Genomic DNA, 15,394 nt, shown 5'->3' with positions numbered 1-15,394 from the left:
GAGTGTGGGAAATCAGTGGCCTCAAAAATTGCTCTTGGGAATGGAAGTTAGTATTACCACTGTGGGAGATAACTTGACAATATATGCCAAAAATGTAAATGCGTATTGCCCGTGAGCCAGAAGTTCCGCTTCTCAGCGTATACCCCAGAGAAACGCTTTTGTGAAGAGACATTTACGAGAATGTTCATTCCGGCCTTACTTGTAGTAATGAAATATTGGAAGCCCCCTGATGTCTATCAGAGGGAAAAGGCTGGACAAATGTGTTACATCCATGCCAGGAGACAGATCTCTCTAGACTTGGGTCATAGGACGTACAGGTAAGTGAACAAGACAAGTTGCAGAACACAGTGGTGCAGTATAGTTCCATTTTTAAGTTTAAAAAGATTCAAAATACTCAGGGAAACAGATCGGTAATTGACAGTGAGTGGGGGTGGGAAGAAAGTTTGATGATAAAGGGGCACAAGGGAATTTTGGGGGTAATAGGATTGTTCTATATCTTGATTGTGGTGGTTACGTGACTGCATTTGTCAAAACTCATAGATAGTACACTAAAAAGGATGAGTTTTACAATATGTAAATTATACCTTCATTAAACAACACATTTACGTGTATGCACACACATACAAATACGTATTTTTTTCCAAAGGTACAAATTATATGTAAGTAGATGCATGGACTTAGGTTTGGAAATGATAATTACATGGGGGATTGAAGGCACGGAGGGAACCAGGATTAGTCCTGGGAGTGGTCAATGGGAATGTTTTATATGTTGTTTTAATTTTCTACAAGGAGAATGCATTCAGATACTACCTGTAAAAGATTAATTTTTTAAAATGTTACTCCTACCGTCAACATAGCAAAAGTCTGATTTCCTTATAGAATCCTGCTTTTACAGTTCAGACCGAGACTAATTCTGGTCTTAGAGCTGGATAACTAATTAAAAGGGCCACTGTAAGTGTGTGTGTGTATGTGTTGGTGTTTAACTACAAAAGTAATTCATGCTCCTTGTTATAAATTTTAACAATAAGGAAAATATAAAGTAAGTGAAGTTACCCATCCCCTGCACCCCCCGGCAGATAATCATCACGAACTGATTAATGAATCTCCTTCCTGAACTTGTCTCAAGAAGTACAAAACTCAGAGTTGAGTTTTGCTGATGTCTTCACAAGGGCGCTCTCGTGCTGCACAGAGCAATAGATGGCAGGCATCTTCCCCTTAAGTGACACCCACATTTGCCCCATTATTTGGCAGTTGAGTAATAATCCATTGCATGGATGCCCCATGATGGTTGAAGTAACCACCTGTTGCTGGGCATTTGCGTTATTGCCAGTGTTTTCACTCTAGAGCAGTTCTGCAGGAATTGCATGCACTCCTGTGCGTGTGGTTCGGTGGCCAGAGCGGGGCACTGCAGGCATGTGGTGCAGACATGCAGGGAAATCCAATATCCTGATTCCTGGTCTCTTTTTCAGAGTGCCAAACTTCCTCAGTGCAGTAACCTTCCTAGGGTGTGCCGAGCCCATGTCCCTCACCCCTGGGGTCCACTAGAACCATCTGGGACCCTTTATCAGACTGCCCCCCACCCCGAATTCTGCCACAGTGCTCTGGAGGGGCCTGGGAGTCTGGGTGGTGTCAGGCTGCCTCGGTAACTCTGGCCCAGAGGGCTGCTGCTTCCCATCTCTTGACCACTATCTTTTCTTCCCCCCAGAATAGGTTCTCAGACTATGAGAAGAGGAAGGTAAGAAAATGCTTTTTCTGCTATTTTTCTTCCCATTAAAGATCTCAACTATTATAAAAGATTTGAAGAAACAAATTCTTCCTGTCTCTAAATTAGAAGATAAAGTAATTCTCTTCTCTTACAATCATTTCCTCACCACGGCCTCAAACTGCTTGGCGGGTGGTGGAGTATCTCACCTGATAGATGAGGAGACAGGCTCAGAGGGAGCGCAACCCCAGGCCTGAAACCACTAGCCTCTGCCAGTGAACAGCCCATCTTAGTACAGTTGGGCCCTGAGGGTTGCTCAGCCTGAAGACCTGCAGCCCGCACTGTTACCAGCTGGGGGTTGGTTCACTCTGCTCCCGTGTCCTAATGCCCACAGGATCTACCTTCTTGCAGGAACAGAAGATGCTGGAGAAACTCGAGTTTGAACGGCGCCTGGAACTCGGGCACCGAGAGCACGCCCAGCTCCTCCAGCAGAGCAGCTATCAGAAGGAGGAGATCCTTCAGACGGTCAAGGAGGTTTGTGAGCGGCCACATGGGATCCCGCCTGTCTGCGCACTTCCTGCCTCCCACCTCGGGTCCCTGTGATGTGGAAGGCGGTGGGAGTGCATGCTCTCGCTTCCATCCCCCAGGACCTGGGACCCCTTACAGGTCACCTAGTCCAGTCCCCTTGGGTACAGTGGACACCCTGAGGCCTAGCAAGGGGAGGACCTGGCCCACGGTCACGCAGGAGGAGCCTGGAGGATGGGGACAGGAAAGCCAGTGTCCTGACCCCAGTCCAGGGCCCCTCACTGCCCCGTGGTGTCCGAGGGCATCACAGCTGGCTCAGGACCTCCCCCCATCCTGCTGCAGGAGCAGTCCCGGCTGGAGCAGGGCCTGAGCGAGCACCAGCGCTCCCTGGATGCCGAGCGCCAGCAGCTGCAGAAGCAGCTCAAGCAGACAGAGCAGAACATCTCCAACCGCATCCAGAAACTCCTGCAGGAGAATCAGAGGTTGGGCTCCTGGCCCCCAGGCCCAAAGCCTCCCCCAGCACTCTCCCCTTTGAGGAGCCCAGGATGGGGGTCTATCTCTCCTCATGGTCTCTATTCCTGTGCAAAGTCTCTGTTGTTAGGATCCAAGCTCGATGCTGCAGCTTGTACCAACTTAGGGAAAAGAGTCTACTCCAGGCATGGCCGGGTCTGTTTCTTGTCCAGGGGCTGCTACTGGTTGGACTATGCCTCCCAGGCTCCCCACGGGGGTTTGACAAGACAGTTGAGGTCACATCCTGCCCCAGTATTTTGTGTTCCAAGCAACCTGTGGTGCTGAGGTCAGCCATTCACCCTGTAGTGGGATTTGCCTTATCAGTCTTGATGGGACGGCAAAGAAGCGGGCCAGGTAGAGAAATCTGAGGAAGTTTGGTTGGGGTCCCTTGTGGACCGATTCAGAGGCAGGCTTTTGTCCTGTCCCCTGTGGCCTCCCGGCTTCCTTTGCTTTTTGCCTGCTCCTCCCCCATCAAGCAGCTACGGGTGCCCGAGTGGGCTGACAGCCTGCTGTGGGCAGCTCTGCATGCACACACCCCAGGGCACCCAGGAAAGCTACAGCTTGTCGGGTGCATCTTACTGTGCCCAGCACTTGATACCTGTTTTCTCATTCATGCTTTACAAGTACTCCGTGACAGTTTTTTATTATCCCCATTTTGTAGATGAAGAGCAAGGGTTTGGAGTGGTTGAGTGTCTGGCCTGAGGGCACAGAGCTCTCAGGTGCTGGGGTGAGGTGCCCCCAGCTCAGCTACTCAGCCCTCCGCACAGCCAGGGCACTGAGCAGAGATCAGATCAGTTGGAAACAGGCCTGCTCGTGACAACTGCAGGGACCTTTTATGGTTTTCTCCACAGGCAAAAGAAAAGTTCTGAGATTTTGAAGTCGCTGGAAAATGAAAGGCAAGTGCTCTGCTCTGACACTTTCTCCACATCGCCTGCCTTCGTGGGGCGTCTTGGGGAGAGAAGATGTGTGACTCTCAAGGATTATGCCAGAAGGTTTTCCCAAGCTTTAAGGAGATTCACCTCTTCAAGGAATATTGGGTTAAAAAGAATCACTGCCTGCAAGTTTGTTAAAACACAAGTACATTCCCAAGAAAAACTCAGATGAGATAATATATGTATAATATCCAACTATATTCCTTCTATAAAAAAATTAAGGGAAAAAACACATTTCTGGGGAAACAATTTGGTTACATGAATTATATACAAAGTAATAATCTATAGCCATTCAATGTCTTGTAAATTAATATTCCCAATTACGAGAAAGACTATATTGCTAAATGAAAAAGTGGTGAGCACACTGACAACAGAACAGTGTATCATTTCTTACCACTCTGCGTGTGTCTGTGCACAGACAGCAAGAGGTCCCACCCACAGTGGCTTACAGTGAACAGTGCTGAGAGGCAGGAGTTGGCGGTGGTGGCCTGGGTTTCTTTTCCTTTGTGTTCTCTGTATTTTCCAAGTGTACTGCTTTGAGTCACACCACTTTAGTCATTAGAAAAGATGACAGTGTTAATGGAAGTCCCTCCTGGGATCCCACATGGGCAGCATGCAGTTTCCTGCTGTCCTTGTGCCCAGCTTTCTAGGCCCCTGGCTGCTTGGGAGGGCCCCTGCAGGGCACTCCCGTGGGATTGCGGGGCAGCCCCATCACCCACCCACTTCGGCTGTGGTGCTGCAGGAGCCAGGGGCAGGCAAGGCCCAGCTGAGTTGTGGCCAGTGACATCATTTACTCAGCACACACTGAACAAGCCACTCTGTATCGGGCCTGGACTGGGCCTGGGGGCAGCAGTGCACCAGATACATACAGCCTCCCCTTGAGCGGAAGGCAGAGGTGCTCAGATGATACATACTTCTGGTGAAGTCAGCCCCTGCAAAAACATTAAAGGACGTTCTTCCCTCCAAGCTACCCAGTTTGGGGGCAGGGGGTGGGAGGGGAGATAAATGCACGCACATGCAGTGTGCACATCTATACAGGCAATTACCTTTTTTATTTTCATTATATCAGGATACATTTCTATGCTCAAAACCTTGTTTTTGTAATAGCTGTAGTGTATTCCACTATATGATTATATCATAACTTCTTAAATTAGCCCTCTGTTCATGGACATTAAGCTTCCAGTTTTTCATAATTACAAATACTATTATAGTGAGTATCTTCTAAATATAGCCAGTTGCATTTATGCAAATATTTCTGAAAGAAATATTCAAAGGACATTTTGACAGTTATTGACAAATTGCCTTGTAAAAAACATTTTGCCTATTTATACTGCTCAGAAGCATGTGGAACTTCCCATTTGCTGTCCTCATTGCCACTACCAATGGCTCTCAGTTTTCTAAACCTTAATCAAACAGGTGGAAAGAAGGTTTTATTTTCTTTCGTCATCAGTAATGTCAAGCGTCTTGCCATATGTTTTTTGATTGCTTGTATTTAAGCATCAGTGAAATGGCTGTTTGTGTCCTTTGCCCATTTTTCTAAGAGTTCATCTTTTTATGCAAGAAACTCTAACTCTAAGGCTGAAGGTAAACGGGGCCCCGGTGGAGGTACGTGATGCAGCCAGAGCATATCTAGGCACATCAAGGAAGACTTCTGAACGAGGCAGTGTCCATCTGATGGAATTCCCTGTTGGAATATTATGCTTGCTGAATAAATGCATGGACTTTTTTTTTTCTAGAATAAGAATGGAGCAGTTGATGTCCATAACCCAGGAGGAGACAGAGAACCTGCGGAGACGTGAGATTGCCTGTGAGTCTCAGTGTGGGGAAGGGAACAGAGCTTGGCTGACTCAGCAGGGGGTGGGGCACACAGCCCTCTCAGTATAGGTCATACAGAGTGTTGCCCCTGGAGAGGGGCAGTTAAGCCCAGTCGTGGACCATGGGATCTGGGTCCGGCTGAACTTGGATTCAGAATTCTAGCTCAGAAACAATCTGTATGGCCTTGGGGCATTGCTGGTCACCACTATTCTGAGCCTCAGTTTTCTTATCTATAAAATAGGGAGAACAATGATTACCTACCTCACAGGATCATTATAAAGGTTGGATGAGATCAGGCCTGGCACACAGTGAGCATTTCGCAAAGCATGCTGTTAGGGTTGCTGTTATCAAGGGCTGCGGTTGGCCCTCTTGTATTCCCAGGAGCTCTCCTTCCTGCCACTCCCCAGAAACGGTCTGGGGCATTCCATGTTGTCCATGATAATGAGGGGAGTTCTCGCCATCTAATCCTGAGAGCATTGAGCCACGTGCCAAAGAAGGCAAGGAGTTTGTTTGTAGGTGTCATTTAAAATAAGGAATGATTCTTTGGGGATGGCCCCATTCTTCCAAGCCTGGGTGCTTGAGTGGGCTCTTCCCCATGCCCTCGGTGAGGTTTACTGTGGGTCAGGCACTGTGCCACGCACTGCCCGTGCATCATATCATCTCACTACCTCCTGATGAGATGACAGATCATTAATGCCCCTGTTTTAAAGGTCACTATTGTCCATGATTTATACAAGAGAAAAATTGTGTTTGCCTTTCTGCAAGGATGTTTGTCAGATTAACTGATCAGGAATAGGATCGGTGTGGGGGACTTCTGTTTGCACCTTTTCAAACTTCCATATGGGTTAGCTTTTTTAAAATGAGCATGTGTGATTTTTTGTTTTTTTTTTAACATTTAAGTCTTTTGGAATTTATTGGATTCATTTTCTGGTCAAGTATATGATTTATTTATTTGTTTGTTTATTTTGTTATCATTAATCTACAATGACATGAAAAACATTATGTTTACTAGAGTCCTTGCTTCACAAAGTCCCTCCAACAAACCCCATTACAGTCACTGTCCATCAGCGTAGTAAGATGTTGTAGAATCACTACTTGTCTTCTCTATGTTGCACAGCCTTCCCCGTGCCCCCCCCAACATTATACAGAGCGTGTATGATTTTTATAACTAAAAAATTTCGAGAAAAATAACAGAAAGGTAAGAAAAGGAAATAACCCAGCGTTGTTGAGGGCTGTCCTATACACTGCCACCCAGGATACGTATCAGCAGGATCTTTCCAGAGAGCGGGGTAACTCATATTATCCATGGCCTTAAAATTGCACTTCTAAAAATTATACTTAGGAAACAATCAAATAGATATGCACAAAAATGTCTGAGGAAGAATATTTATTGAGGTATCATTTAATAATTGCAAGAAGAGTCCAATTGCACCCAGAGAGAGTTAATCTAAGTGAACTGGTGATCCATCACTGTAGTACTCTGCAGGCACTGATATCACACCGCCATGCTGACATGGGGAAGTAGTCCTAAAAAGTGAGAAGGGGTATGTTTACTGCAATCACATTTTTATGTTATTATTGTGGCAAATTAATAACAATATAAAATTTGCTATTTTGACCATTTCTTATTGTACAGTTCTGTGGTATTAAGTACATTCACTTTGTTGTGCAACCATCACCCTTTTCTAGAACTTTCACCTTCCCAAACTGAAATCCTGTACCCATCAGACAACTCTCCATTTCCCCTCCCCCAGCTCCCACAGAACCACCATTCTGTTTTCTGTCGACTCACATAAGTGGAATCGTACAGTATTTGTCTTCTTGTGACTGGCTTCTTTCACTGAGCATAATGTCCCGGTTCATCCATGTTGCATCTTATGTCAGAATTTCCTTCCTTCTTAAGGCTGATTGATACTCCATTGTGTGTACAGGCCACATTTTGTTTATCCATTCCATCTGTTAATGGGCACTTGGATTGTTTCTGCCTCTTGGCTGTTGTGAATAATGCTGCTGCAAACATGGGTGTGCAAACAACTTTAGTTCTCTGCCCTTATTTCTTTAAGTTTTTTAAAGTCCACACCTGTGTATTAAAAATTGACAAAGAATATATCAAAATGTAATAATGTCTCAGTGACAAGATTATAGAAGGTTTTGTGTGTGTGCCGTCCAGTGTTGTATAAAATTAGCCTTTCGAACTTAAGTTACTTCTTTAGTTTAACACACATATTTTTAAGGGTGACTATCAGGCGGGTGGCCTGGTGAGCCCTACCCCCTCAGGAGCAGGCGCCCCTTTCTCAGCCCCTTAACCATGTTTCCTCAGCTGCCATGCAGCAGATGCTGACCGAGAGCTGCAAGAACCGGCTCATCCAGACGGCCTATGAGTCTCAGAGGCAGAACTTGGTCCAGCAGGCCTATTCCAGGTAAGGTAAGGAGAGGCTCCCCGAGCGAGGGAGTCGGGGTTGCTGGTTCTGGGCCAGGGCCGGGAGTGAGAACTGGGCCCTGGAGTCCCCTGCCCTGGGCCACCCCGGCCTCAGGCACGTTCTCAGGGCCAAGTGGTGACCAGTCTTCATGACTTTTCTAGTTGGACCCCATGATTCTGTGATGGGCTGCAATAAGTGAAATAATCACTGTCGCATTCCACGCACCTGCCCTGTGCCAAGTGCTCAGTGGAGTGATGTGCGTTGGCTTACGGAATCTGTGAGGGACTACTTTGTCATTAGCCCCATTTTACAGTCATAGCTCAGGCTCAGACTGTGTGACAACCACGCAAACAGCTAGCAAGTGCCAGAGCCGGGATTTGAACCCAGGCAGAGTGGGGCGCGCTCCTGACCATGGTGCGCTCACTGACCTCAGGGGCTGCACAGGTCCGGGGCGGGCTGCACTGGCAGGGGTGGCCCTGGCTCTCCGAGGCCTCTGCAGCACCGTGTGCTTGTCCGGTGCAGGAGCCGCAGGTGAGGAAGCGTAGCTCAGGCCCTACTCAGGAGCCCCAGACGGGGGTGGGCCAGCACCTGGCTCCCCTTGTGCCTCCTCCCAGCTCGGTGGCTCTGGCACAACTGCCAGCCTCCCCTGTGTCCCTGCTGATGCAGGGATTTCTCCCTCCTTTCCTGGTAGTGTGACATTGTGCTTTGAAGTAAAGGCAGCAGCGCAGACAGACCTGCATTCAGACCCCACTTCTGTTAGTAACTGGAAGTCTTGGGCGAGTTACTCTCCCTCCCTGAACCTCTGATTTTCTTATTCAAGAGTCCCCAGAGGGCGTGATGAGTGTCAGTGAGCATAAAGCCTGCTGCGTGAGGATCCAGGAATAGCTGTTATGTCACAGACTCGAAACAGAGTGTCAAAGTACAGACACCTGTGGAGTTGCAGGGTTTGGGTCTTTGGCCGAAACCCCTAGACTTGTTTTAGAGTGCTGAGAGCAGACCCACGACCAGGGTGAGAGATGCTGGGGTCATGGGTACAGATGTCACTGCCCTAGAAGGACAGCTGTGGCTCACCCGGAAGGTCATGAGTTCCCCGGTGGTCAGAGGCCGGGCAACCACCTCAGGGGCATTATAGACAGAATTCAGGTGGAGGGAACGGATGAGGGGACCTGGAGGTCATTTCTCCCAACTGCCGAGACACCCAGACTCTGTCACCTTCCTTCCAGGACCATGGGATTCAGACAGACTCCGTGTCTGTGCCTAGCTCAGAACTTGGTCCCCAAGCAGGTGCTCCATAGGATTGTTAAATGAATAAATGGTTTCTCTCAACCTCCTCCAAGGTGCCTGGCACATAGTGGGTGCTCAGAAAAAGTTCAGAGAGTGAGTGAATTTGCTGTCTTTCTGGCAGCATGGCCGAAATGGATGAACGGTTCCAGCAGATTCTGTCATGGCAGCAGATGGATCAGAACAAAGCCATCAGCCAGATCCTGCAGGAGGTGAGCCTCTGCCGAGGGTGTGAGGGTGGGGCCTCAGGAGGGACCCTGGGGCCCAGAGCAGAGCAGCAGAGCCCCTGGATAGCTTGTGAGACCCAAGATACTTAGTGCATTAGGAAGAGAAGGGCAGGGAGAGGCCTCTGGTCACTGAAATCTAGTGAAGATCCCTCCGTTCCCTGGCAGGTGCCCGCTCCCCACACTGTGTGGGGACGACACTGTGAGACTTGAGGGGTGGGAGGCAGTGACCACATCACGGAGGTGGGGCACCTTGGGACCTTGGGCTTCTCACTTCCAAACCCACTGCACCTCTGCTCTCTTTCCATCCTAGCCGGCACATAGTAGGCACTCAGGAGTGCAGTGCAGTGCGTGGGCTGGGGGAGGACCCTGTGACTCCCTCCTTGGCCCGTGCTGTTCTGTGTCCACTTTCCCCACAGGCCCTGTTGGACTCCCCCTAACTCTAGTCTCTCTACTTCTGGAAAAGTTCGATTTAATATTTGCAGGATTGTCTGAGGAAAATACTCTGTTTCTTAGAGAGGGTGTCTGGCCTTGTGGTTAAGGCAAGGCTCAGAGCTGGACAGACGTGGTCACGTCCTAGCGCCAGCCATTTCACATCTCTGAGCCTCACTCTCCTCATCTGTGCGATGGGGCATCATCCTTGTAGAGGTCAGTGTGCCATGTGGGCAGAGCACTGAACGAATGCAGTGTCCAGCACCTAGTAGGCCCTCAATAAACATTATCTTAAAAATGCAGACAACCGAGATGAACAGTTATTTTCTAAGAAACAAAGGAGTCACACATCAAGGAGTTTTTGACAGACTTTTTCCCCTGGCCCCGGCCCACGGGAAAGCAAGGCCGCCTGGCGTCTGCTGAGCAGCCCGCACTCTCTTGCAGAGCGCCATGCAGAAGGCCGCGTTCGAGGCTCTCCAGGTGAAGAAGGACCTGATGCATCGGCAGATCAGGAGCCAGGTGAGCACTGGGGGGGTTGTGCCTCACCCCAACCTTGCTGTTGGCTTTCAGAGCCACCAGGGGCAGCTAAGGGTTGAGTCCTGGCACCTCCACAGGCCAGCTCAGCCAGAGGCCTCCTCAACTCGGGACCTCCCTTCCCTCAGGAGACCTAGGTTTCCCTGCGGGAAGGTGCCTGGGGGCAGCACTCTAAGTGCTCAGCAACTGTGACTGGTTTCCGGGGAAAGTGGTGCCAGCGCAGGGCCTCAGCACTGACCACATCCAGGCAGGACTTCCTTAGTGGGGGAGAGCAGCCCACTCAAGCCCTGGCCACCCCTCAGCTCAGACCTGGTGTGCCAGGGCAGACTGCCCTCCCCACCTGAGCGGCCAGGGAGGTCCCGGTGGCCTGGGGGGGCCTCAGCAGCTGGGCGGGGTGGGGGGCGTTGAGCGGGGCTGTGCCTGACACCAGGCTTTCGGGGAAGGCGCCACAGGCACGGGGGCTGGAGGTGAGGCGAGCTTTCAGGCTGTGGGACTGCTCATTGCATTGTTTTCAGCACAGTTTGAATTTCACATTTTTGCATGTTTTTCTTTCTACTCTTTTCTTTTCTTTTTTGGCCCAAACCAATTTACCTTTTTATTTACCTCTTTAATTTCAATCCCACATTGCCGGACATGAAGCTCATTCCTCTGACCAGGGGTTGGTGGGATCCTAGGAACTTAGGGACACAGGTAATAGGCACAGGGTAGAGCAATCACTGGCTGCGGGGTCCGACCCCCAGGACTATAAGCCCCCAGTTGCACCGAGGGTGTGTGCCGACCCCCAGACACTCTTCCTGGGGGTGGCTTTGATCCACCGGCCAGCTTCAGACCCTGAGCAGGGACGTCCCCAGGAAAGCGCTCATACACTTACCCATCCTTTGTCATTGGGCAAATTCCTTAACCTCTCTGAGCCTCAGTTTCCTTATCTGTAAAGTGGAGGAATGATGCCTCTTAATAATCAGAGGAGAACTGATGAGGTGGTGCAGATTAAGTGCACAGCACAGGCCCAGCTCACAGGGTGCCTAGTATCGGCTGCTGCCGCCGCCATCCAATCACTTCTGATCTCCGCTCTCCTCTGTGGCAGCTGCCTAGCGGCAGCAGCAGAACTGGGTCGCTGAGCGGCTCGGCGAGGGCGGCCGTCCTCACTCCGGCCTGAACCGAGGCGGGGGCCCTTCCTCTGCACAGGCCTTCATCCAGCGCCCGCCCCGGGGCAGACCAGCTCTTGAGCAGCAGCATTGGCCAGGGCAAGCGTGGCCACACCCAGAGCACTTGGGGTCATGAAATAACTAATTCTTTTTAAACCCCCACTGATGAGCTTCCTGAGAGGTTCACAGGTCCCCTTCATTCCAGGGCCATGCAACCCAGCTTTCTTAGACCCTACTTGGTCTTCAGAGGGCAACAGCACAGATTCAAACCATGGTTAATGTGAATAAAAAAAAAAACCCTGTCTCATCTTCTGTTTAGATTAAATTAATAGAAACTGAGTTATTGCAGCTGACACAGCTGGAGTTAAAGAGGAAATCCCTGGACACAGAGGCACTGCAGGTATGTAGGGCTCCCTGGCCTGCCCTCCCCTCTTCCCCCACCCGGTGCCCCTGCCTCTCGGCTGCTATTCTCCAGCAGGCAGGGCAGGTCTCCTCTGTGGCCATGATGCTGGACGATGCCGCAGCTCTGGAAGGAGCCAGGGAGCTGAGCCCAGCACAGGCCAAGGTCAGCAGTGCGGTCAGCCTGTTGCCAGGCAGGAGGTCAGAGGAAGGAGGGTTTCATTGCCGAGGCTCACCCAGGCCGACATCTCCATCTTTCCATTTTCTTTGTTTTGAAGCAGGGTCACTGCTGAGATCCCTGTGTCTAAGCAATGCTTCTGGGGCACTGGTTCGATTCATGGGCTGACATTCTCTGGGGAGGAGCTTTCTTGATGTCCCAGGGATATCTGGAGGAAAGGCCCACCTGTTACATTGTCACTCCCTGCAGGTGGCTTCTCTGAGCTACAGCCTGGGTATCCTGTTCCTAGAGACATGGGGGCAGAGGGACCAGCAGCTGGCATTCTGGACTGCAAGTCCGGGACCTAGGCTGTGACCCGACACAGTCTTGCTATGAGACTTGCAGACTGAAGAGGGACAGCCTTTTCCCTGCCCTGGACCTCAGTCTCTCCAAAGTTACAAAAGGGGCTGCATCAGTGGTGTGAGGACCTGTGCCCTGTGTTAGCCTTTTGAGCAGAGTCTTCTGTCTGTCACTCTCATTGTCCCTGTGTCTCTGCTCAGTGGAAAAGTCTTGTCTTATGGACTTCTCAATGCATTCAAAGGGTGCTAGGGTCTGGAGTTCTGGTCTCAGGCCTGCCATGGATGCCTTGTGTGACCTAGGGCAGGCCACCTCCCTCCCTGGGCCTCTCTTTCTCCCCTCCATAAAGTTGAAAGACTCTTCCAAGCCCGGCCTGTGTCATGGGGCATCAGACTGGGGCGAGCTAGCAAGTGCAAAGCCCTCTGTGTGCCTCGAGGTGGTCTTCAGAGATGAGGGCTTGGGGTAGCTCTGAGAAGTTACAACCACCATGCTTGGTGGGTACCCTTGTCTCCTGCCCACTAGAGCTTGTGGGGCTCCCATTTGGGGGGCCTCCAAGAGTTAAGAGATGAGTGGAGCCCACACACAAATGAGGGCTTCCCTCCAGTTTCCATGTGCCTCCATCTGTGTAGAGCCTGCCAGACTGTGGGGTTACACGCCAACCCTCCCTGCCAGCTGCTCTGTCCCCATGCTCTGTAGCCAGTGAGACCAAAGTCAGATCCCTGTGGCTTGACATTGTCTTTGATGTTTCTTACCATTCCCCTGTCATCAGTCACTAGATCCCATGCCAGGCCTTAGCCCTGTGGGAAAGGGAGTGGCAGGCTTGCCAGAAGGCACAGAGGGGATGCCCGGGCAGTGGGGCCCCTTAGCTCTGCTCCCCAACTCTCAACTAGAGCCCATGTGCAGAGCCTTGAAATGAGTCAGGCCCACTGGGGGCCCAGAGGGCAGCTGAGAACTGAGGGGGGCTCCTGCCGCCATGCCACAGGGACTTCACGTGCTGGGTGACATGAGTGGCCGGGAGCACTGGCACCGTCTTGTATTGCAGGAGATGATCTCGGAGCAGCGCTGGGCCCTCAGCAACCTGCTCCAGCAGCTGCTGAAAGAGAAGACGCGCCGAGAGGAGGAACTCCGGGAAATTCTGGTGCGTTGGCTTTTGTGTTCAGCATGGCACATGGGTTTGCAGTCCATAAGCACACTTGCGAGTCTTAGAAACACTTTTGTTATTCAGTAGTTGTTCATCAGATTAAAAATAGAAAGTACAAAGGAGAAGAACCTCACCCTGGCAGTTACCTGTTGCTGCTGCTTTGACATGTGATGATGCACAGTGACAGCTCTGCCTGCCCACGCAGTATAAACGTGAACCACCGTGCACCCGTCTGTAACCAGCTCATTTGCATCAGTTCTATTCAGGTCTTAAAATGGCCTCTGTGCACTTTCCTGGCTGCATTTGGATGGGCCATTGTTTAGCCTATCTATTGTCAAGCATTTAGACTTCTGGTTTGTCACTTTTATAAGCAGCGCTCTCTGACTGTCTTTGTATCTGAGTTATCTGAGAACCACCGTATTTTCTGAGGACAGATGCCTAGGAGAGGGCTTGCTGTGTCCAGGGTAAGCCGTTTAATATGCCTTTGACAGGAGTTGCCTGACTGTCCCCTATGCCTGAAATGTCCCCTATGTCGGGTTTGACTCTGACACATTGTGAGGCTGGCAAGTTGGGGTCATTTCCTCTAGGACCCCAGTGCACCTGAGCAGAGAGGACAGGACAGGCCCACCAGCTGAGGCTGAAAGGACCGAGTCATTCCCACGGCATCCTTAATGCTCCAGAGTCTTTGGGGCTGGACCTCGGGCCAGGCCCCCTGCAGGGTGCAGAGAAGAGTGAGACCAGATTCTCCCGGAGCCCTGGGCATGCTTGTGCCAAGCAGAAGCTGCCTGTTCCTCCCTGTGCCTAACTGCCATCGTCTACAAACTGTCGGGTGCAGGTGACTTTTTAGCTTTGTGCAGGGCAGCTGGGAGCTGTGGTCTTGTGCTCCTGCCGTCAAGGGGCCTCAGAAGACCCCCCATCTAGGGGAGGAGGCACCGCCTCAGCAGAATGTGACCATCAGGGTCCTAGGTTCCTGAAGACAGGTGTGCCCTCAGCCTAGGGAAGGCCACCAGAAGAAGGGAATCAGCTCAGCAAGTTGGTAGGACCGCCGAATGGTAGTCAGGTCCCCACAGGCACTGGGGGAGTGCCTGTGTTGAAGTCCTTCTTACCCACATCACGTCTGGCCCCAGTGTGCAGCTGTGCAGCCCTGCAGGAGCCGGTAGGTGGTTCAGAGCACAGGCTCCCGAACAAGACCGGGTCCAAATCCTGGCCCTGACTCCAGGCAGCTCTCCTCACTGGGCAGGTGACTGGTCACTCTGAACCTTGGTTCCTCGCCTGGGAAGCAGAGCCTACTAGGCTTCTCTCAGTGCACACCACGTGTCAGGCACATGGCGCTCTGGAAACATCAGCTCCCGCTGCTGTTACTGGTATCATTCATTCACTACTCTGTTTCCAGCACCCAGGACAGCGCTAGCCCTGAACAACTCTCAGCGAGTATTTGTCACATGGCAGAAAAAGGAACCAGTTTCAATGACATGTTTATAATTCTCCGGCTTTGCCAGCATGATGAAGCCCAGTCCAGGAGCTGACCAGGAGCTGAAGTTGTCCTTAGAATCCTACTCCTCTCCCTGCTTGGCCCTTGGAGGCCTGAACTTTTGTGGGATAAGGAGATGGCCGGGTATGCTTTGCTCTTCCCAAACGCAGATGAGAAGACGTCCCAGAGTGGCGGCATACAGAGCATGGTGCCAGGTGTCAGGAGCCCAGGTTCAGGTGCCCCCCCAGGTGTGCAATGTCTCTGAGATCATTCTTAGCAATAAGCTGGCCATCGCGATGCCTCCTGCCTTTTCCACTTCAGCGGTTTAAATGGTGAGACAGCGATGGGT

The 15,394-nt window shown here is 51.0% G+C and overlaps 1 protein-coding gene across 7 annotated transcripts in view; it reads left to right on the top strand.

Annotated features, from left to right (window-relative positions):
* LRSAM1 (leucine rich repeat and sterile alpha motif containing 1) overlaps window positions 1-15,394 on the top strand; it is a 37,113-nt gene that overhangs the window by 15,542 nt on the left and 6,177 nt on the right. For 6 of the 7 annotated variants that reach the window (XM_017644332.3, XM_037008123.2, XM_037008124.2 and 3 more), the window contains exons 12-22: window positions 1,706-1,735; window positions 2,114-2,236; window positions 2,570-2,709; window positions 3,589-3,633; window positions 5,406-5,476; window positions 7,805-7,904; window positions 9,310-9,397; window positions 10,286-10,360; window positions 11,840-11,920; window positions 11,999-12,085; window positions 13,476-13,571. In XM_017644332.3, coding sequence (XP_017499821.3) covers window positions 1,706-1,735; window positions 2,114-2,236; window positions 2,570-2,709; window positions 3,589-3,633; window positions 5,406-5,476; window positions 7,805-7,904; window positions 9,310-9,397; window positions 10,286-10,360; window positions 11,840-11,920; window positions 11,999-12,085; window positions 13,476-13,571 — 936 coding nt within the window. The remainder of the gene's footprint in view (window positions 1-1,705; window positions 1,736-2,113; window positions 2,237-2,569; window positions 2,710-3,588; window positions 3,634-5,405; window positions 5,477-7,804; window positions 7,905-9,309; window positions 9,398-10,285; window positions 10,361-11,839; window positions 11,921-11,998; window positions 12,086-13,475; window positions 13,572-15,394) is intronic. The other variant, XM_017644335.3, reaches the window with a different exon arrangement.

The sequence above is a fragment of the Manis javanica genome, chromosome 2 (assembly GCF_040802235.1).
Source record: "Manis javanica isolate MJ-LG chromosome 2, MJ_LKY, whole genome shotgun sequence".
Lineage (NCBI taxonomy): Eukaryota > Metazoa > Chordata > Mammalia > Pholidota > Manidae > Manis > Manis javanica.
The sequence above is the reverse complement of the archived record's forward strand: the minus strand, read 5'-3'. Positions and strand labels throughout refer to the sequence as shown.